Here is a 23,198-nt window from a genome sequence, read left to right on the forward strand (position 1 = left end):
CATCGAGTTTTAGATCCCCTACCCTGAGAAAAAAACGCCTTGGCTACTTCCCTATCCATGCCCCTCATGATTTTGTAAACCTCTAACAGGTCCCAATTTCAGCCTCCAGCACTGCAGGGAAGAAAGCCCAGCCTATTCAGCCTCTCCCTATAAATCAAACCTTCCAGTTCTGGCAACATCCTTGTAAACCTTTCTGAACCCTTTCAAGCCTACCAACATCCTTCATATAGCAATAAATTTACTACATATTGAAGTGCATGTGTCTTCTTTGCAATCGTTTGATCAGACCTTCGAGAACTCATGGGGTACTTTCAGTCTAACAATACAGGCACAATTCCAACAGAGAAAATTGCACTATTCCTCAAAACTCCATTATTTTTCCAATCTTAGGGGTGCAGCTTCTCACAATGATACATTGCCTCATTTACTAATACAGCCAAGTGCTGAATAATCTCAATCAGTCAGAGAAGCAAATATCGCCAATATGCTCCCATGGGGTTTCAGCTTTCTGACTTTTTGATTCAGAGCTGATTGTTCGTGTGTTGAACTGTCAAAGTGACTTTTTCTGAAGCATAAATTCAGGAATTGTATGTCACTGTCTATAAGTAATTCGTGTTCATTTTGAACATGTGATTAGGAACCTAACCTCATCACATCAATAAATCCACGTGTGAATTTTGTCAAGTTTTGGAGGTGTTGTACTTCAAATTGTTTCAATCTCTGTCATCTTCTAATACAAAGGAGCAGTTTTAAGAAATCATATGTATTCATGGAAACAGCCTGGTGGTCTATCAGATTGGAGTGCTCCAGGTTCGGAATACACTCAGGACTGTGTAGATATTTTGTAATCAATCTGGTTCAAAGATGTCATGACCCACTTCGGAAGTAGGTGGGACCTGAACCCAGGCCTTTAGCTCAGAGATAGGGACAGTACTTTTTTGTTAATAGAAAATAACTTGTATTTATTGTAATATACATAAGGTGGCAGAGAAAATGTATTCCTAATCTACCGTTTTACTTTAATTACAAGCCTTTAAAGATCTCAAATACACATACTGAATAATTGACACCGGCATTATATGTGGAGAAAGATACAGACAGGGACCAAAATTCTGGAGATCAAAATTCCAGCAAGGAGTGTTAAATTGTCCCAAAGTTCAGCAAAGGATGCTAAATTATCCCTCACAGTTCGTATTGATTACAACAATGTTGTTGCCTGTAAAGCGATGGTTGTTCTTCACTTCAGTCAATTTGGTGAATCTAGGTTTTTCCTTGTTAGAACTCTTTCTTTTAAGCTTTCTATGTTTTCTCCTCTTTTACACATGAGAAAAATGGAGAGAGGCATTTTCAATATGCCAGCTCTGAAAGTCTCAGGCTTCTCTGCACCTACAAATTTGTAACAAATTACAGGTTGACCAATCCAAGGGCTTTCGTCAGGCAGTCTTCCCTTAATGCAGAGACTCTTGATGTCGTGATGTCTCAAAGTAGCCTCTCACTGCTTTGAAAAGCAATATTGTACTGCACTGCCAAAATTGTGCATCACTTGATTTTGTTAAGTTGCCAAACTTTCATTATTTCACCTATGGAGCAGTCCAATTTCCATTCCAGTGTATAGTCCAAAAAACAAAAAATGTGATCACTTGTCTGAAAAAAAAGGACAATTTCCTTAAATTGTGAAAAGATTAATCCAAAAGAAAGCAAAAATTAAGTTAGGCCCAGAACTATTTTGAAAAGGTTTTGGTTTAAGCAAGAGAATCGAAGGTGGACTAATTGTTAACCTAGCTAGATCAGTACACATCGTCATTTATCGAAAGAAAGGGAGTAGGTTGTGATTAACCAATTTATTGTTGGTTTATTTTTACAGTGCAAGGCAACTTGGAGCAAATGCTAATTAACTAAAATCAAATATTTTGATTAACATTTATTAATTTGTTCTGTGAGGGAATGGTGATGGTGGCTAAATGTGGAGAATGGTTATTAAATGTAGTGACCTCGTGCCTGCAGTTACTACTTACTGTTTGTTTCATTTGAATAAGATTCAGTATCTTTTGGCACACATCTGGATGTTACAGGCTTAGTGTGAGTGTATATGTACATGAATTCTCAGCTTTAAAAACCTCAGATCGGCTACTTTAATTATGGTAACTATAGTTTCTGAAAATGATACCATGGCAGCAAAACATTTCCATAATCTAACACCATATGAAAAGATGTACGATTCATTGTACTACGGAGAAGTAGATTGCATTCAGTTTGGCAATTCTCCCACCTGGACCAGAAGGAAGTGGACTTAGATTATGGTCATCTCTTCATTCCAGAAAGGTGGAAAATCCCCCTTCTTATCCAAAACCACAACACCTAACCCATTTGCTAACCAAAAATCAAGATGGCGGTAGAGTAAGAGAGCTGCACCTGGGCTCGTGCTGGGGTTTATCTGCTCCTGCATGCTTTTTGGTTCTTTTTTTTAACTTCTGCTCTTTTTTTTCTTTCATTTTTCTTTTCTTTGAAGTCTTATGCAGTCTGGTAGTTGATGAAATCGGCATGGCAGCTGGATTGGGGAATGGTGGCTTCTCCTGGCAGTCAAAGGTGGTGCCAGACATGGCTCCTCATGGCAGCTGGAGGCAGTGATGGCAACAGGGTCCTAGTATTCAGATCCGGTGGTGGCCGTGGTAGCAGAGCTTCTCCAGTAATGGGTGACGCTGGTAAGGCGACATCTCGGAGGAGGGAGACCAGACCAGATTTCCTGGCAAGACAGCGGCGGTGGCCTGGGTCTAGCAGTGGAGCCAGGGACTCCTGATTGCATTAGGCCCAGAGAGGGGACTCCAGGCATTGGCAAGGTGGAGATGGAGCCGGGGATTCCTGGTTGCAGGGCAAGTGTGGTTCAGTACAGGACCCAGTAATGGTGGTAGCATCAGTGAGGTGGGCCCAGCGGTGAAGAGATGGTGACTAAAAAATAGTGACTCCTACTTTGATAGATCCAGCGTAGACAGCGATGGAGTAGGGGTGGCAGCACTGGTGTTGGTGAGCCATCTCAGTGCTTTCAGTCATATCTTACATCCTATTTTTCTTAAAACTATTTTCTTTCAGTTATATCTTTTATCCCTTTTATTCTTAAACTGTTCAAAATGGCTCCGGATTGTGGCGACTGTTGAAACTTTTCACCTTAGTTTACTTCATTATTCACTGTGAAGTGACAATAAATAAATACATTATTTGTTTTGTGGATCACAGTTAATAAAGTGTTCACAGCAGCATCTAAACAGGACTCCTGCCATATCTATTTTCTGCTAATATTTTGCCTTTCCATCTAAAGAAATTTGAACAGTTTTCTTGGAGGTGAGAAGCTGTGCAGGAATATAAGTTTTTTGAACATTGCTAAGTAAAATGTTCTCTTTCAAAGATTGCCCCAAGGCAAGAGAGGGCTGTAGTTGCAAGAGAGGGCTCTTGATGCAAGAGAGGGCTGTAGTTAAAAGACATCGACTGTACTTCGCTTTGTGATTTTTAATCTAATTGAGCTGTCAAGCAAAGATAACTTTTTTAAAAAAGATGTACAGATAGAAGGAAGTGAGAGGCAGAAACAAATGCATTCTGTTGTGTAACCTTTAAATATAACAGACCAAGAGCTGGAGTAATTCCTTACTTTCTCATGAGACAAATATTGCAATTTGCAGAGACCTGGGAAGGTGAGAGGCACTAAAAAAGTTAATTAATTCCAATATAGAGTTGGCAAGTAATTGTACTATGACACATTTGGATATTTGCTGGTAGCCTCGTAAACCTATCAGTTTACATTCTGTTGTAGTTTGGTGGTGACATAAACCACTGTAATCAGCTTAGCTTGAGGCAACATTTCACTGACTATTTTGTTTATTAATGACTCTAGTGAATAATATGGGGATCTGTGTGACATTGTGCTTCGTGAGCAAATCTACCACCTGGAGCTTACAGTTGCTTTTATTTATATCACCTGTCCCTGAAACTTTAGTAATTTCTTGAGCTCCATGTTTTCCAGCCTCACCTGAATAACACATGAAATATGGTGATGCTCCTGTCCTTGTGGGATTAGCTATCTATGTATTTGTGACGTCAGTGAGGTTCCTCATGATATTTCTTTAACCAGTGAGTGCCAAATCTGTTATGCTGTGCCACGGAAGTGGGGTCTGTGTAGATTTGGCTTCAGTTTAACGTGGGATGTCAACGAATCTATTTCCCACAATTTTACCAGGCTATTATGAGCTCAACAGTCTGCATATCTGGGACATATTGGGTTGTAACCCCATGATGATCAAGCTGGTGCTCATGAAGTGGGCTGTTTTGATGATGTCAAGCTTCTTGAATGTTGTTCAAGCTGCACTCAATCAAACAAGGGAGTATTCCATCACACTCCTGACTTGGGCCTTGTAGACAATGGACAGGTTTTTTATAGTCAGAATATGAGTTACTGCAGGGTTCCTAGCCTCTGACCTGCTCTTGTAGCCACAGTATGTAGCTAGAGTTCCATTTCTGGTCAACAGAAACCCCAAGGGTGTTGATAGTTGGGGATTCAGTGATGGTAGCACCATTGAATATCAAGGGACAATGGTCACATTATTTTTTGTTGGAGATATCCATGATTTGGCATTTGAGTGACAAGATTATTGCTTGCCAGTTTTCAGCCCAAACTGGGATATTGTTCAGGTTGCATTTAAACATCGACTGCTTCAGAATCTGAGGAATATCCATGAATTATTGTATTGATAGCATTCACATTTACCAGTCTTTCATTCCTGCTACCCCTGTACATTTCATAGTACTGCTTATAATTCTGAGAATGGGGGAATTCTCCCTGGGCTGCAAATCATAAGAAATCTTTTGAACTACTTGTTTGATTCACACATTTGAACTGACTATATAAAACCCTTAAGATTGCACAAAAACCGACTGACATTCCTGTGTCTGACCTCTATTATGTTGTGCCATACTGCATGCATGTCTTTGAAGATATGCTATCAACTGAAATGTCAACAGCTATATTACCAAAGGTTTAGAATTATATTTGGCTACTCATGTGCCTTTGTTGCTAAGTGCACTGACAAGCTGTACAGGCAGGAAAGGTCTCCAATGGAAATCCTGGCCTGTGTTAAATTACTTGCTATCTGCTGAACTGATGGTAGTGATACGAGAGAGGTCCCAATTTTCTCAACATAAGCTGGTCAGAAATCTGCATTTAATGGCATTTCCGGAAGGTAGACCTGTATTTGAATAAGGCAGGATCGGGATCAGTCACAATGCTCTCCATGATGCCATACAGAAAGATATGGAAGTGATTTTAACTTTGGGAGGGTTGGGTGAAGTTCTATGGTGGGGGCCTAGGTAGAGTGTAATCTGTCCAAGTCGCATAGTGTGAAATCAGGAAAACGGTCATTACTGAGCCAGTCCATTTCACATGTGAACCCAGCTGGGAAGTGTACCCTCCTGTCAGCAGCAAGCCACTCTTAGAGACCTGAATGAGTGATCTCTAGTGCTCAAGTATGTCTTGGATGAATGTGAGCATCTTATAAATGGGGGAGGGGAAGGGATATTTGAGGTAAGGGAACCTGCTATTCCACCTGTTCTATTGGGAAACTTAACTAAAACCCACATTCCTTTTTTCTAGCTCAACTCTTCTTGCCACCAGCTAACCATGGTTGGAAAGCCATAACTGCTTCCCCACTCAAGCTCTGGTTAATAAACATCAATCTGCATGTTTAGAAAAAAGCACTTTTCTTTCCTGAGGTGTCACTGCTTTTTGCTTAGAAGTGTGGGTTGAAATCACAGCATGTGGTGAGGCTGCAAGATCCATCCAGGTGATTACATGAGCCACTTTACTTAAGTTCCTGGTTATCCTGGTTGGGTGTGGTTAAAATTGACCCATTAATGTCTCACAATGAAGGGTAGCCATTTGAGTAGTAGATCAAAGGGTTGCTCGTGCCAGTCACTCCAACCCAGCAAAAGCCAAGACCTGCAAGAAAGAAAGTGGGGTTGGGGGTTGGGGGGGGGGTGGTAAACCTTGTAAGTATCATTGTAATTCTAGCTAATGATAATACTGTGTAAGTCAAATTTCAGAGCGAGACCTAATTTAATAGACCACAAGTCACTGAACATGTTCAAAAAAGGCAGCCGATAAACTTTTATCAAAAGAACATAACACCTTATTGCACACAAAAGAAAAATATGAACTATTTTACATTGTACAAGAACCATTTGGAACTCTTGTTACAAATATCAAAAAGATTTAACTCTTTTACCCCCGCAAGTATCTTACAGACACTCAAACATGAGTGAAGGATCACCCCTGCCCCCACACTAAAACTTCTTACTCAGCTTGCATGACTGTAATGGGTATCCTTTTCAGAAAAGATCTGTGTATTAAGGTCACTGTTATTTTCAACAGTTTTGGTCTCTTCCCGAAATCCTAAACCAAGCTACTACCTCGGCTCACTTACTTCTTAATGTGTTTCTGAACCTCATGTCTTCAGTAACCTTGTCAGATTGTCTCCCTTTTGAACATACCAACAACCTTCTAAGCAACTCAGAACTTCTCTCCAGCGCTGTTCTGACTACTGTATAATGGAGACTGCTAAAATAACACTACATCTGCTTTAGGAACTTCCTCAGAATAAATCTGCACACTGTGTGACATATTCTGGTTTGTTCTGATTTTCTGTGAGCGGATTCCTTTCCTTTCTAATGCACTGAACAATTCAACTCATATAAGTACAAGTAAACAAAACAAATTTCCACATACCCCTCTGCCACTCGAATTTAAAATGAAAATAAGAATCATATATTTCCCTTCTCAACAGAAATACAAATTAAAGCCATAAATCATTCTTCCATTTTAGATCCCGAGCTCTCAACAATAATAGCAATAAATATATAATGAACCTATATCTGTCAATAGCTTTGAATTACTTTATAGAATACTATAAACACTTCATGCAATTATTTTTAAAAAGTGCAGATTAACTGTCTGATAGGACATAATGGAAATAAGCTCTTTTTAGAAATTTTGAACAAATGAGTACATTTTCAGACGTAAAATTAGCTTTGAAGTTTGGCAAAGGAGCAAGGTTTGGCCATTTGACAATCCTAGCCTGGTTTGCCACACAGCTCAATTTTCCCATCTACTTCCCCACAATCCTTGACTCAATTGTCCATCAAAAATTGATCTCTCAATTCAGTGATTTACTGCCACTGCTTTCTAGGGAAGAGAGTTGCACATGCTAATCTCAACTCTGTCTGAATAGGGAGCCATCTTCTTAAAAGTTGTCTCCAGTTCTAGTTATTCCCACAAGTGGAAATAAACTCCTGGTATTCATCTTATCAAATCCCATGGAGATCTCATTTGTTTCAACAAGATCTTTTTCCTTAACGCAAATAGGTATTAGCCCAACTTGTTTAAATTCCCAGTGTAAAATGAGCCAGGAATGAGTGGAGTGAGCCTTTTTGGCAACTGCTTCTCATGCAATTTTATATATTCCAGAGAGAGCTGGATGTAGCCCTTGCAGCTAAAAGGGATCAATTGGTATGGGGAGACAGTGGGAATGGGATACTGAAATTGCATGATCAGCCATGATTGCATTAAATGGTGGTGCTGGCTCAAAGGGCCGTATAGCCTACTCCAGTACCTATTTTCTATGTTTCTATATTTCTAAATAGGGGGACCAAATTGTACATTATACTCCCCATGTGGCCATGCACATTTGTAGTACAGGTCATTCTGCTGGAACTCGCATTTCATTAATGTGAATTCACTGTAATGCGATTGACAAATTGGGAATGCTGTTTCTGTAAAGCGTATATTGGTTATAACGTGATTATGGCCCCATTAGTTTAAATAGTGCTGCCATTACACAATTTTCTTATAAATGGTTTCGTAGGAGAATGGGACTGTAAAATGTTCCTCTTTTTACGTTTGATTCCCTTTACTATAAATACCAATATTCCATTTGCCTTCTTAAACCCTTGCTGAACATGGATACTAACATTTTGTAATTGATGTGCAAGGAATTCCAGATTGCTCTGAGCCACCAAGTTGTGCAATGACTTCTCCTTCTAACCAGTAAACTACCTTTCCATTCTTCCTGACAAAGTGGATATGTTTACATTTTTCTGCATTGCACTCCATCTGCTACATTTTTGCTCAATCACTTGATCTGTCAATATCTCTTTGCAAACTTTCTAGCTCCTCTTGATAACTTATTTTCCTGCTCACCATCATGTCATCAACAAAGTTAGCTATCACATATTCAACCCCTTCATGAAGTGATTAATATAGATAGTTGAGTCCCGGTACTCATCTCTGTGACACTTTATTAGTTTGACAACTCAAAAAAGATCCATTTATCTGTGCTGTCTGCTTACTTTTAACTAACAAATCATTTATCCATGTCACTATGTTATTCCCTATACCACATTCTCTTATCTTGAATGCAACACTTTGTCGATGCCTTTCAGAAATCTAGACACACTACATCTACATCTTCCCTTCATCTACCTTGTGTGTTACTGCCTCAAAAAAATTTGTATTTACATTTATTCAGGTGTGAAACATAATCTTAGAAGTGCATTTCTCCCCCTTCAAACTGAATATGAAATTCTTATCTTGTCACCTAAAGGTTCCCCTTGACATGAGGTTATTCACTAATCCTATTTCATCACGAATTACCAAATCTAAAATAGCTTTTTTCCTGCTTGTATTACTGCACAAAAGTAAATACAATGTGAACTCATTTTCCAGGCTCTCTTTACCAATATGATTCATCCAATCTATACATAAGTTTAACTGTTCTTGATTATTATGGTACCTTTCTTAAATGCTGCATTTATTTTTCCAAACTCCTTTTCTTTGGTATAACTACTATTACTGCAAAGGGGGCCTATAAATTATTCCCACAAGTGACCTTACATTTCCTATTACTTATCTCTCCCGAAAATCAATTCTACACATTTCTCTTTTGAGCAACGATCGTATTTTATGACTGTACAAATAACATCCTAAAGCAGCTTTTTATGGATTGGGAAACATCAAGTACCCTTTCATGTAAGGTCCCTGCCTTGGGCACGATCTATCAACACATCTTTAAAGAGTAAGGGACACTTATTAAAAATTGAGATGCCAAAGAATTTCTTCTGCTACATAGTGATGAATATCTGGAATTCCCTACCCCAGAGAGCCACAGTATTTAATAAGGCAGTAAATTAGCGAATTGAGGGTTGGGGAAAATCAGCCTTGATCTGATTGAATGGTGAGATAGACAGGAGTGGATGAATGGCTACTCTTCCTATTTCTTACATTCTCATCTTCTCATAATATATTATCATTATAAACTTTGGGTTCTGAAGTAGAGGTTAATAAAGGTGACTTGCTTTTTGTTTTAAGCGTTAAAAATCCATTTTCTTTAGCATTGGTCAAAACAGCCTTTCCAAATTATTCATGTAATTTGAGCAAAATAACTAGGTAAGCTGCCTGATGAAATAATTGCTAAAGTATTTACTAAGTTGAGTTTTATGACCGATCGATCAAGTGACCAGAGGCCTGAAGGAATTTCAGTTCAGAAGAAAAAATCTATACCAGGAGATACCTGTTCAACAGTCTCAAAGCTAAGGTCATTAAAAAGTCAGGACGTTAACCCGTCTGTGTATCCTAGGGAGAGACTGAGCGAATCATGTGGTAAAAGTGCAGAAAGTCACCTCAAGAAAATGCTTTGTGACCTCAGCAGTTGGGTAAGAAATTAATGCTTGAAGATAGAGTTACTTCACTGAGGTTAAATATCTGTAAAGGATGTTATTGAGAACAAAAGGCTTGCTTTTTTTGACTTTTTAATATTTGATCTTTCTAAATTATCTTTAAAGATAAAGCTTTGTTTTTTTTACTTTTCTTTGATGTTATTTTGTAAATCTGCGTCTTGTGAGTGTGTTTAGCAACTGATCACCATAGAAGCTAAATTCTAAAAGTCAAACTTTTGGTCTATCAAGGCAGGTTTCATGCCAGGATCTGGCTTGTCAAGTATTACTGTTAGCTAGGATCATAACAAGACCAACTTTTAATAGATAGAAATCTGTTGAATTTAAGAGGGCTGTGTGAATCCTTAAAGGAACGAATACCATGGAGGTACTGGGCATTAATGCTGGGAGATGTAACCTATATTGCATAGACAGGAATTTCAAAACAGCTTTAATTTTTCATAAGATTTTTCTGGGCATAAAAAATATAATAGTGGATAATTTGAAATCTTCAATCAAGTCTACCCTGTGGGAGAAAGCAGATAATTTGAAGTTAGAAATAAAAGTTAGATCTCATAAGGATGTAATCTTTAAAGTGATTACCTGATGTTTCCAATTAAAAGGAGGTAAATCTGAAATGACTGTATCACCAGTAGCTAAGATTCAGTTAGACGTGACAAAGACATATGAATTAGGAGAAAGAAAGACAGATAAAATACTTGAATTAGAAGAAAAAGACGAAGAAAAATTAGTGGAGAAGAGCAAACAAAAATCAAAAAGAAATAGAAAGGGTAAAGCAATGGGAAAAGCAAGGAGAAAGAAAAAGAAAGGGAACTGGAACGAGAAAGATTGAATTAGAAAATGAGGTGAAAGACAGAAAAAAGAGCCAATGGAAATAAATTTCATTAAAAATGCTTGATCTCCAAAGGGAGAGAGAACTCAGGTAGCATATGACTTACCAAGACAAAAGCAGACAGTAAAGGAAGGAACAAGAGATAGTAGCTCAGAGGAAGATTTTGATTCCAATCAGGAATTTGATTTAAACATCTGCGGTTAGTGCCTAAATTTACAGATGTTGGGGTTGAAAGATGTTTCAGCCCATTTGAAAAGACAACTGGGAAGTTGAACTGACCCAAAGATGTTTGGACCTTAATGTTACAGGGTGTCTTGACAGGTACAGCTATGATTGTGTACACCAGTTTGTCACAACAGCAATAAGAATAATACTCAATGCTTATGAATTTGTTCCTGATGTTCATCAATTAAAATTTAGGCCTGCAAGAAAGAAACCTACTAAGGCATTTGTAGTATTTGCAAGAAAAGTGCAAGAAAAATCTGAAAAGAAGCGGCCTGGCAGGTACCTGAGATATCTCAAATAGATGGTTACATGTGACAAAATGGTCACTTGGAAATCAAGAAGGAAACAGGAGGAATAAAACATCTTTGGTTGGAAAAGGTCTTAGTTTTAGGGAGCAAACACAGGGATGCCAAAATTCTAAAGGAAAAAGGCTAAAACCTAATGGTGATACAAAGAACATACTATGCTCCCATTGTGATAAGCTCAGGCATGCTAAACGTAATTGTTGGAAGTTGAACGGGAAACATGTTGCAGTAGTAGGACTGCTTAAGGAATCCTCAGGAAAGGCACATCACGAAAGGAGGTGGGTGTTCAGTCTGTGGCAGTGATACAGGTGGAGTGTGTTCCCCTAAAGCCAATTATGACGGGAGAGCTGATTCAGCACAGTCAAAAAAGTTCTTCCCAGATTATTGATAGAGAATCAAACCACTGGAAATTCTGAATATTTTATTTCAAAGGGGTTTCCTTTTTTTTAATCAAAGTCAAAATAAATCATGGCCCATTTAAGACAGATGAGATGTGTTTTCTCCCAGAGGATCATGAATCTTTGGAACTTGTGTCCTCAAGAAAGGCAGTTAAAGCAGAGTCTTTGAATATTTTCATACGGGGTTGATAAATCCTTGATGATCAAGGAAATGAAAGGTTATCTCTGGTAAGTGGGATTATTAGTAATCAGGTCACTGTGCTCTTATTGTGGAGCAGGCTCAAGTGGTTTACTCGTGGTCCTAATTCATATGTTTGGAAAATAATATGAACCTGCAAATTTCTCATCTGAATAGATTTTGCTTTTCAATGTAAACCACAAAAATAATTTTCACTTATGGAAAGATACTCACCTTTCAAACTCATTTTGCATTGCAGAATTGTTTTTCATTTGTGATTTAATACAGTTTTCCTATTTGTATGCTTTTCCCTGTTGTATAACATGCCAGCAATGATTTTATCACCAATTTCACAATACAGTACATTTGCACAATATGTCAAACGAAAACCGAACCTTTTAAATTCAAACCAAATTAGCTGTATGAAATCTGTTCAGTCTTAGCAACTAGCTTTCTTGATTAATGTAAACACAGTCAATGAGGAAAGAATGGATAGTGAATATTATAAATAATTTCAGAAACTCCATATAATTCCCTCACTAGAGTATCTTGGTTGAAGCGAAAGCTGTTCACAGTGGTGGTAACATTGTAAGTTGGATTATTAATTGGCTAAGTTATATATAATACAACTATGACCAGGTAGGAATTTTAATTGGATTCTAAACTCAGGGATCACATCAATTGTTCATTATCGTAAAAGAAAGTCCTGTAAGAATATCAAAGTTTATAGATAACACAGAATTGTACAGGATCTCAAGATATTCTAAGGAAATAAATAACATGAAAGAGACCTATTGACAATTGAATAGATGAATGATGAAGTAAAGACAACATTGAGAGACATGAGGTGATGCGTGCACAGCTGACAATAGTGATTCTGTTTTACAGTGAAAAGTATTTCGTTAAATAAAATTCAGCAGCAACAGGACTTAACTGACTAATTGACTCAATGTCAGAAACATCATTTTGTGACAGTAACTGCCCACAGCAAATAAAACATTAACATGAAGAAATAAATATACAGGCTAGTAATCCAGGAAGGAATGCTGACAGCATGAAGCTCTTGAAATATTGCATACAGCTATAGTCATTGTACTTGTGAAGAGTTATTGGACTGGGTTGAGCAGGAAAATAAACCAACAGTAGAAGTTTGCAATGCCTGAGATTAGCCCTGGTCCTTACAATGAGTGCTTATGACTAATGTTGAGAAATCTGACTGCAATCAGGTAAGGCATCAATGCTGAAAAGTGAAAGGGAAATCACAAAATGAACCAAAAAGTAATGATGGAATCACAGCAAGTCAGGGAAAGGTTTAAACTAATGTGGCAGGTGGCAGGATGAAGCCTTTGAAAGGTGATAGGTGTACAGAGAATAATCAACATTGATTATACAACAGTTCAGAAATAGAAGGGATCAGAGACAGAAAATGCAAGGTAGATTCAGAGGGGCTTGAAGTATATAAGTACAAAAACAATGATAATAAGGTTATTTAGCTCTTGGCAAAAGTAGCCGCATGGGATTGTGCAATAACAAAGACCTCACTCAAACAAGTGAAGGAATGGGCACTTAATATTTCTGGATGCCATGTGTTTGCAAAAGGGAAGAAGATAAAAGAGGGTGATGATATTATTCATAAAAGATTTATTACAGCGCTATAGCAATGTAAAAGGTTGATATACTTGACGATTCAAAAACTGAAAATCTTTGGTTACATTTAAGGAACAATAGAGCAGATAATAGAGGGGTGTGATCCAGTGTAAAAACCGGGGTAATAAACAAGAAAGCTGCCCAATTTTACATGACAACTGCTGACAGTGGGGAACGTCGCTAAGGTCTCCTCAGAACCATTTCTTAGGTATAGAAAATCTCTGGTTCCATAAGCCTTCAGTATTATTGTGACCCTAAGAAGCAGCAAATTCTAATGGGATTGGAAGGTCTAGGCGAATAAGCTGATGAATATATATAATTGGCCTGCTTCTATAGGCCACCAAATAATGGGAAGGAAATAGAGAACATTTGCAAGGAAATTACAGAAAAGTGCAAGTAGAGCAGTGATAATAGAGGCATTTGTTCTCATTTGTCCTCAGAGTGACCGGGGAAAGAGCAGGGTAAAGATTTGGAGAGTGTGGAGTGTGTAAGTACAATATAACTTTGTGAATCAGTTATGCTTCCAACCTAACAGGGAATGTAGCAATACTGAGTCTATTTCTCTAAAATAAAGTTGAGCATGTTTTATGCTTGGAGGATACTTAGAAAACAGTGATCACAGTATCATTAGAAAAAGGCAGAGAAAAATCAAAATTTAACTACTCAAATGGAGTATAAAGTTTGTATGAGAGCTGACCCAGGTCGACTGGAATCAAAGAATGGCAATTACAACAGTACAATGAGAGACCTTAAAAATGATGATGTGCCAAAAGAAAAAAAATTGCCTTTGTGCAGAATTTTTCATAATATCCAAAGCAATTAACAACCAATTTATTGATCTGTTCATTTAGGTATTGCTGGAAAAGTGCACATTTTGTTAATGCTTGCACTCTAATTCTTGTGCATTGTCCTGATGAGTGCAAGACAGAAACCTTTAACAAAATGAGTCTTTGTTTCTGCTATACTCAATTTATATACTGCTAAATAATTATTAACTAATTCAGCAAATGCAAATTCCCAAAATAAAGTGATAGCCTGCTCATTTTCCAGGTGAGTAGTGCACCAACCAGTATGTAGAGGAGACTATCCACAGTAAGCGCAGCATTGCTTATGACTATCAACAAGTACATAACATGTTTGTATTGAGGCCATAGTGGTGAAAGTTGGCTGCACTGGGGCTGTGTCTTGTCATGAACTTGTTTAACAAGGTCCATTTTCAAAGCTTGCCATTCCACAGATGGAGTTGTTAGAAGGAACTCGTTAGTGACTGCTGTGTTCTCCCACACTGGATATAATATTATTTGATTTTTGGAAATTGGTTATTTTTTAAAGGAGCCTTTAGGTGACAGCAATACGTGATGGAAGTTAATTTTCAATTTGAAGAGGAAAAGTGTGGGACTATGACTAGTGTTTAAATCAAGGTATGAAGGCAAAGCTAGCTATTGCTCCCCTTTAAGGGGGTTATGGAAGAATACTTGAACAATTATTATGGGATTATGTAAGGCCTAGATTGTTTTATCAAAACCACTAAATTGTCAAAAGGAGATAATGCATCTGCAAGGAGTTAAATGAGTAAGCAGAAGATTGGCAGATGGAGTATAATGTGGAAATAATGGAGGTCTGAAGAATAAGAGGTGATCTGATTGAAACGTGAAATAGCCTGAGAGGACTTAACAGGGTGGATACTGGGAGGATGTATCCTCTTGTGGGGGAGACTAAAACTGGAGGATAAATTTTAAGAGTAAGATATCTTCCTTTTCAGACAGACATGAGAAGGGTCATTAGCAAGAGTATCCCCTTCTGCATTTTGTTTTGTACATATATGCTTCTGTAAAATGCCTTGGGATGTCTCCCTCCATTTAAGGTGCTATGTTTTGTGGTACTTTACCAAAAGCCCTTAGAAAGTTTGTATACACCAATTCCACCCCATTCCATTACTTCATCAAACAACTCCCTATTTTAACAAATCTGTGCTAGCTTTCATTCACCATTCCAAATTTTTCAATGTGACAATTGATTTTGTCCCAGATTACTACATTGAAAACACAGTCACCCAAGGCTGGAATTGAACCTGGTCCCTGGTGCTATGAGGCAGCAGTGCTAACCACTGAGTCACCGTGCCATCCCAAGGGTTGTAAGGTTGGGTTTATTCATAAAATTTAAGAGGAGATAGTCTGGGGACAGATAGACGATGTTACCTGCAGCTTTCAGTTTCAGAAAACTAATTGAGGTTCAAACATGGAATTATAGGACGCATCATATTCAAAAACACTGAAGAAGGAAGGGAGAATAAAAAAGGGGTTAGTGTGCAAAAATAGAGGGATCAAAAGTGCTTTTGAAGAAGTATGGAGAGAAAGCGAGAGTGGGATACTAAAATTGCATGATCATATTGAAAGGTGGTGAAAGGCTTGAAGGGCCGAATAGCCTACACCTGCACCTATTCTCTATGATTTATTTTAGGATTGAGATACACAGCATTTTTAACAACATGCAATGTTTGAAGTATTTTAAGTTTTAATGTGTCTTATATTGATATTCTAAAAATGGATTCAAAGGAACTAACAGAAGGTACAGAGCAAGATTCAATAAGGATGAATTTCCTTCGAATTACCAAACAAAATAAACAGCATAAGATACTGGTGAGGCCACAACTGGATTATTGTGTGCAGTTTGGATCACCACATTACAGGAAGAACATAATTGCTCTGGAGAGTTGTAAATAAGATTTACTGCAATGTAGCCAGAGTTAGAGAATTGTAGCTACAAGGGGAGATTGGAGAGACTGAGGTTGCTTTTCTTGGAACAGAGAAGGCTGAAGGGTGACGTGGTTGACACATACAAAATGTGAGGGGGAGCGATAGAGTAGGTGGGGGAACTTTTTTCCCTTGTCAGAGTTCAAAAACCAGGGATCATAAATTAAAGCTAAGTGGCAGAAGGATTAGAGGTGATGTGAGGAAACACGTTTTTATACAGAGGATGCTGAGTGTCTGGAATTCATTGCTTGAGTTGGTGCAGGCAGAGATCCTAAGCTCTTTTAAAACCTATCTGGATCTACACCTTATGTGTTGTAAGCTGCAGGACAATGGGCCATGTGCAGAAAGGTGAGATTGAAAAGGGCATCTGGGCAACTTTGGGTCAACATAGACAAGATAGGCCAAATGACCCCATTCTGAGCTGTATCATTTCTATGATTCTATGGTTTTGTATAAAATTCTGGGCTTAATTTTACATTTTTGAACCAGCATAATAGCAGGAAATGCACATGTACAGACATCTAGTTACCCTGGGAGGGTAGAGTGATTATCAACAAGCCAAAATATACAGGGATCACTAGACAATTACATAAAAATGACTAAGTTTGGCACAGTGTATTTCCCTATATAGTATAGCTGTACCTGAATTTTCTTGAACCCCTACACTTGGATTTTCATGCACAGCAAGTAGATGTATTCGGACTGCAGAAAAACAGGAAATTCCACCCATTGTCAGTTTCTAATTATTGCTATTCAAGAGTAAGATAGCTTATACATTATGATTTGTCAATGGACCTTAAAGATTGTACTGCAACACGTTATGAAATAACCATAATTTAAAGCAGAACAGTTAACTTATCACATATAAGATTCACATTCTAGTTTTAAAATCGGTGCACACAGCCATCACAGTTTGGCCATAATATGTCTGCTGTAAATCCTCTGCATTGGACCATGGACAGCAACATAAAAGTGTATTAAGGAAAAGTTCCATTGCTCAGCACAATCTCTATCACACCTGTCAAACTTGAAAAGCCACAGTAATCAATTATTAAATACTGCTGCCGCTCACAGCTTTCCTATGTGGCATGGTGTCACTTTTTGTAGCATTTTAGAAAGTTTGCAGTCAAACTGGAACCGATACAAAAATGACTTTTTTATTGAAACTGTTATATGTTGCCAATGTTTTGTTGAAGAAAAACATTTCACAATTTGATGGAAGTCTTTTTTCATATATGCACTTAAGATCGACCATTCATTCTGCTAACAAGCAAATGGATTGATATGTATTCTTTTAAATTTAATCAATAATCTCTATGGTCTGCTTTATAAACACTGTATTTCGCATTTTACTGACTGTCAAAATAGGGACATAATAGGAACAGCTGTCATATTGCCTCATGCTTTGTAGTTCAGACTTGAAGATGAAGTTGTAGCCTACTTCAGCATAGAGCATTACGTACAACCATGTTCAAGGGTGCCTAGGATGTCATAGATATTCACTATTCTGCATTAACCCAAGTCACTGGCAATGATGAGTCAGTGCCCTCCAGCATTATCATGTAAGATGTAGCACAGAGACAGCTAGCTTACACTGACGTCAGTGGCAGTTCTGTGTCGTGACATAGCCCTGAACACAAGTGACATGAGGTACTTCTTCACAAAGCAATGAGCCTGCAAAGGATATTCCTGGCACTGCTAAGATGCATCATGTACATGTTGTAGGACTTCTCTGGCTGATGTGCAAAGTCAACTAAATGATAATGAAGTCATTCACCAATGTTGTTCCTTGAACCATGAAAACACATGGTAGTATGCCACATGTACATCAAACTAGAAATGTTCATAAAGGACAAGAGATAAACATTTTTAGAAGCATATATTGGACAGATACAGAACAACCACTTCAAAATTCAATAGCATTGATTCACTTCCATTTTAGTTTGAAATCAGCGGTTCTTTGATGGAGAAGACAAGAAATCATCAGCTGACAAAAAGGCAGGCATCTGGATAAGTCAGAGACATCCCCATTGGACCTGACATTAATTGAAGGGAGTTGAAAGGAATATTTGTCACAACTGGTGGTGAATTTTACAGTCACGATAGGCCTGACTTGTCTGGTGATCTTGAGCCTCAATATAAATCATGTATTATTCACTTCAGTTAATGCTATGATAATAGTTTTAACTAAAGTGACTAGCAGAAGAGCTAAATTGGACTAGCCTTTTGATGACAGATCGGTGAAATGGTATACAAGTTCACCCGACAGAATAGCTTTATCGGTAGTGGTTTCTGCAAGCAAATGTTTTTTATTTCACTTTTGAACATGATCTTTATTTGAACTTAAAGGGATCCAACAGCCAAGTAGCTTAATCAAGCTTCCTACTATATCATTTTCCCCATCCCATTATACTTACTTCTACTTTATCACTAAAATTAGCAAAGGCATGGATTGGCTGCTTCCAAATCAAACTTGCATTGTCAAAATAGTCATTAGCTGTGTTTTCAAAGCTTGTAAGTCAATTAATTCAGTCAATTTGACATGTCAGTGGGACTCAGACTAATTAAAGTGAATTTTGTAGCTAAAGTAAGAAGATTACATTTCATTTGAATGCTGTGTACCAGTTATTTAATCAAATTATTTTTCTGCTGTGACCGGATCTTACGTTGAATTTTGTCTTGTATAAAATACAACATGAAATCTGGTGTTTTTGAGTCTTACCCTTTTCTACTTTTAACAAAGAATATGGAAACCAAGATATTCTGTTTAGAAGCACTTTTAACTCAGTTATGGCAGGTCTTGTATTTGTGGCTCTTGTGTTTGATGTTGCCTTTGCTGCTGCTCTGGGAAAAGCAAATCAGAGCAGGACTTTATAACCTTAATGGTAAGGTCCTAGGGAGTGTTGCTGAACAAAGAGACCTTGGAGTACAGGTTCATATTTCCTTTAAAGTGGAGTCGCGGGTAGATAGGATAGTGAAGAAGGCGTTTGGTATGCTTTCCTTTATTGGTCAGAGCGGTGAGTATAGGAGTTGGGAGGTCATGTTGTGGCTGTACAGGACATTGGTTAGGCCAGTTTTGGAATATTGCGTGCAATTCTGATCTCCTTCTTATGAGAAGGGTGTTGTGAAATTTGAAAGGGTTCAGAAATGATTTACAAGGATGTTGCCAGGGTTGGAAGATTTGAGCTACAGGGAGACGTTGAATAGGCTGGGGCTGTGTTCCTTGGAGCATTGGAGGCTGACGGGTGACCTTAGAGAGGTTTATAAAATCATGAGGGGCATGGATAGGATAAATAGACAATGTATTTTCCCTGGGGTGGGGGACTCCAGAACTAGAGGGCATAGGTTTAGGCTGAGAGGGGAAAAATTTAAAATGGACCTAAGGGGCAATGTTTTCACACAGAGGGTGGTGTGTGTATGGAATGAGCTGCCAGAGGAAGTAGTGGAGGCTGTTACAATTACAACACTTAAAAGGCATCTGGATAGGGATATGAATAGGAAGGGTTTAGAGGGTTATGGGCCAAATGCTAGCAAATAGAACTAGATTAGATTAGGATACCTAATCGGCATTGACCAGTTGGACTGAAAGGTCTGTTTCCGTGCTGTACATCTCTATGAATCTATGACTCTAAGTCTTCAGGCATCACTTTATAGTTCTGTCATGATAAGCGTATTTGGGAGCTCACATGAGCTCACATGTAATATATCACAGGCAGCATGCACTAGCTGTATTATACCTTATTATACCAGTGACTAGCAAGCCTTTCCTATTTATAAGTTTTAAAGTTGAAATTTAATTTATAATGTTAAAATCAGGTCATGGACTGTGTGGTTTTCCATGTCTAATGAGCTTAAAGTCCCATCACCCGTTTTCAAGACTGGAAATTTAATTACAGTCAAACGGCAATGGGAAGATTTGGCTCAAAAAGTGTGGCAGTGGAAAAGCACAGCCAGTCAGGCAGCATCTGAGGAGCAGGAGAGTCATCATTTCAAGCTTAAGTTCTTCATCAGGAATATCATTGGCTCTTGTCATTCCTGATGAAGAGCTTATGCTCGATACATCGACTCTCCTACTACTCAGCTGCTACGTGACCAGTTTTCCAGTGCCACACTTTTTGACTCTGATCTCCAGCTTCTGCCGTCCTCACTGTCTCCGGGAGGATTTGGCTCCTGAGTTTCAATGGCTCAAAGATTCTGGTGCAGGGTATTATTAATATTTTTAATGTTTCCAACCCTGGTCAAGTATTGAACTTTGCTGCAGAAATCCTCTCACAGTCAGAGAGAGCTGTAGTCATTGTCAGTGCAACTGACCTGATAGTCTTTTTTGGTGGGTTTTCTGTCGTGACTATCCAGTCTCTCCCAGATTGTGTTTCACCCACGATGATTTGCAAGTCAGACTCGGCAAACTGTCTCCTTTGTGCCTCTGTGTCATATCTTTCATTAGCTGCCGTGTCCAGATTGTTTTATATAGGGCATTTTAGTAAAAGGGGCACAAAAGGCAATTGTGAGATATCCAATCATGTTGGTAGACTGGGCAAAGAACATCTCACTTGACTGCTGCCCCCTGGCTGTATTCTAATCCTCACACACCTCCATTTTACGTGATTGCCACAGAAATCATGACTATCATAAATATGTCAGTGAACTGGTCACGGTAATTCCGGTGTAATTATTTTTCTTCTTCTCATTTCAGGCTGACATAAGGTCCAGAGAATATATTCGGAAAAATGTTAACGTATCTTGAGATTTCAGGAAGCAGCAACCATAAGCTAATATTGAAAGGTATGTTCAACTTGAGAATGTGATAAGTGGCCAGTAAGATTAACACTGAAATCTGGTCCCAGAATAGACTGCAGTAAGTAGGCACCTAAAGTCACCCACCATGTGTAATGCAGCAGAAAGCATTAGATTATGTTGCAAGCTACATAAAAAGGATGAATTAATACATTTGGTTAAAGTACTTAAATTACTACCAATCAGTCAGAGCCAAAGCAAAACTAGTTTATTTAGCTTTACGACACATTTCACCTTAACTCAAAATAACTTTACCTTTAAATATTTACTTCATGCTAAGGAGGAGAGGAGAGAGCAGAATGAGAGGGCAGGAGTTAGGGTTAGGGTAGGGGAATAGGGCAAAGCATGAGATAAATTAAATAATATTATCTTGAAAAGTAAGTGCAATGTTTTTTGCAAGACTCTTCCAAAACTGCATGAAGCTAAGCAACTTCGGACCTTGGGCATCAGAACCAGCAGGTATGATGAAGGATCAAAGCCGATGTAAGTGCTGTAACAAACACAGCCAATACAAGTCAATGTCTAGCAAAGCTGCTGTTACCTAGACTGAGGAAGAGACTATTTTTGCTAGCGTTCACCAGAGAAGCTGAACACATCTTCTTCATTAGAAGTTGAAGTCAGTAGGAGATATCAGTCAGGTCACTCAACAGGTGATATTGAATCGTTGAATCCCTAGTGTGGAAGCAGGCAATTCAACCCATCAAGTCTGACTCTTATACCTATCATGTTATTCCAGCCATTTGATTTGTCTCCAGCAACCCTTATTTTAATTTTTTGTAATTATCTCTCTGCCTCAATTAATCAGGTTATAGGTTATCCCTTCACTTACTATTCAGCTGTTGGTACTTTACTCATACTGACACTTTTGATCACCTGCAGAGACTTATAATTCAGCCTACTCGCACCATTTGTATGATCTTTTGGTCACTCTGCCTATAAATTCTGTGACTGTGTGCTTTTCTTCACTTCACCTGAGAAAGGAGCAGCACGTCGAAGGTTTGTGATTTCACATAAACCAGTTGGACAAAAACTGGTGGTGTGTGACTTCTGAAATTAAAATAAGTAATTGAACTCAATATAAAATAGAACCTACCATGTGGAATGCAAGTTGGCTAAATCAGTAACAGGCAAGAAGTGATACTCATAATATTAAAAACTCCTTTCACAGCATTACCTACACACATCACAGGCAGTCTAAGTATTGGATATTAATAGAAGCATATTTAAAATATAAGTTGTTGTTGATGTTGCATTCCATGTACTGAATTTAATGTACAGTTATTTCTCAGATCAGGAGCAGTTTAATAACTCTTTAGGAATTTCTTTTGTATACTATAATTATACATTTTATCTTCCAACATAATGTCATAGTCACTAAAGTTAGATATATTTAAATGCTGGCCAAGGGAAGAATTTGTAAAGACTGAGAATAGAAGAAGTCCAAAGGTCAAATTCTATAATCACTGCATTTCTATCAATAATAGTTGGTATTTCCTGGTTAATTTCCCCTTCTGAGTATTGCACATGATCTATCTCACAGTGTAAAGTATTGTACCAAACAGAATCAAGTTTATTTCACCATTGCATAAAATATCTTCAGAGAAGACCACTTAATTCATGTTGTGGCTTTTTCATGTGGCTGCATTATATTCCACTCTGTCACTAATGTAATATAATTTATTTCCTTACCAGGCATTTTGGTGTTTGCTTGTTTTCTAGACTACATTCCTCTGGCCTTTTGTGAAAATCAGTGTTAGGTTTGCTACCTTCAGGTGCCTTTGAATTCATTTTTGACTTGAGGGAATCTATATATGTCTATTTAAGCCAAACCTAGTTTTCAATCTCCTCCACTGTCTCCTGTTCCTTTTGCTTCTCTTTGAGTTGGTAATGTTAGAAATTCTGTTTGAAACATGTGGAGTTTGAGGGCAGGATTGATCTTACTTTCTGAATTCTGATGAAACTTTATTTAAAAGGTGTACTATTCTCCACCCTGGCTATTGCAAATCTTCCCACTTCTTTGTGTCCCTGTTCTATTTCACTGTATTCATGAAACATGTAGCCAGGATTTGTGTTTTGCTAGTTGTACTACTCTTCCTGTTTTGCCTATTTTATTTTCAGTCTCGTCAGATTGTATTTATTTTCTGTTCTATATTTCTTTGAAGTATATTTTTAACCACTTGGACTGCATATTGCTTTGCTGATCTAATTTCCCAGCAGTGCATGGTTCTATATTTGCTTTTAAAATTCTTCCTGAATCTTTCCAATGTTTATTCTAATTTTACAATACAGCTCCTCATT

The 23,198-nt window shown here is 38.0% G+C and overlaps 1 protein-coding gene across 1 annotated transcript in view; it reads left to right on the forward strand.

Annotated features, from left to right (window-relative positions):
* LOC122562232 (endonuclease V-like) overlaps window positions 1-23,198 on the forward strand; it is an 81,272-nt gene that overhangs the window by 39,302 nt on the left and 18,772 nt on the right. The window contains exon 5 of the mRNA XM_043714959.1: window positions 20,800-20,888. Coding sequence (XP_043570894.1) covers window positions 20,800-20,850 — 51 coding nt within the window. The 3' untranslated portion in view covers window positions 20,851-20,888. The remainder of the gene's footprint in view (window positions 1-20,799; window positions 20,889-23,198) is intronic.

This window comes from Chiloscyllium plagiosum, chromosome 24 (genome assembly GCF_004010195.1).
Source record: "Chiloscyllium plagiosum isolate BGI_BamShark_2017 chromosome 24, ASM401019v2, whole genome shotgun sequence".
Taxonomy (NCBI): domain Eukaryota; kingdom Metazoa; phylum Chordata; class Chondrichthyes; order Orectolobiformes; family Hemiscylliidae; genus Chiloscyllium; species Chiloscyllium plagiosum.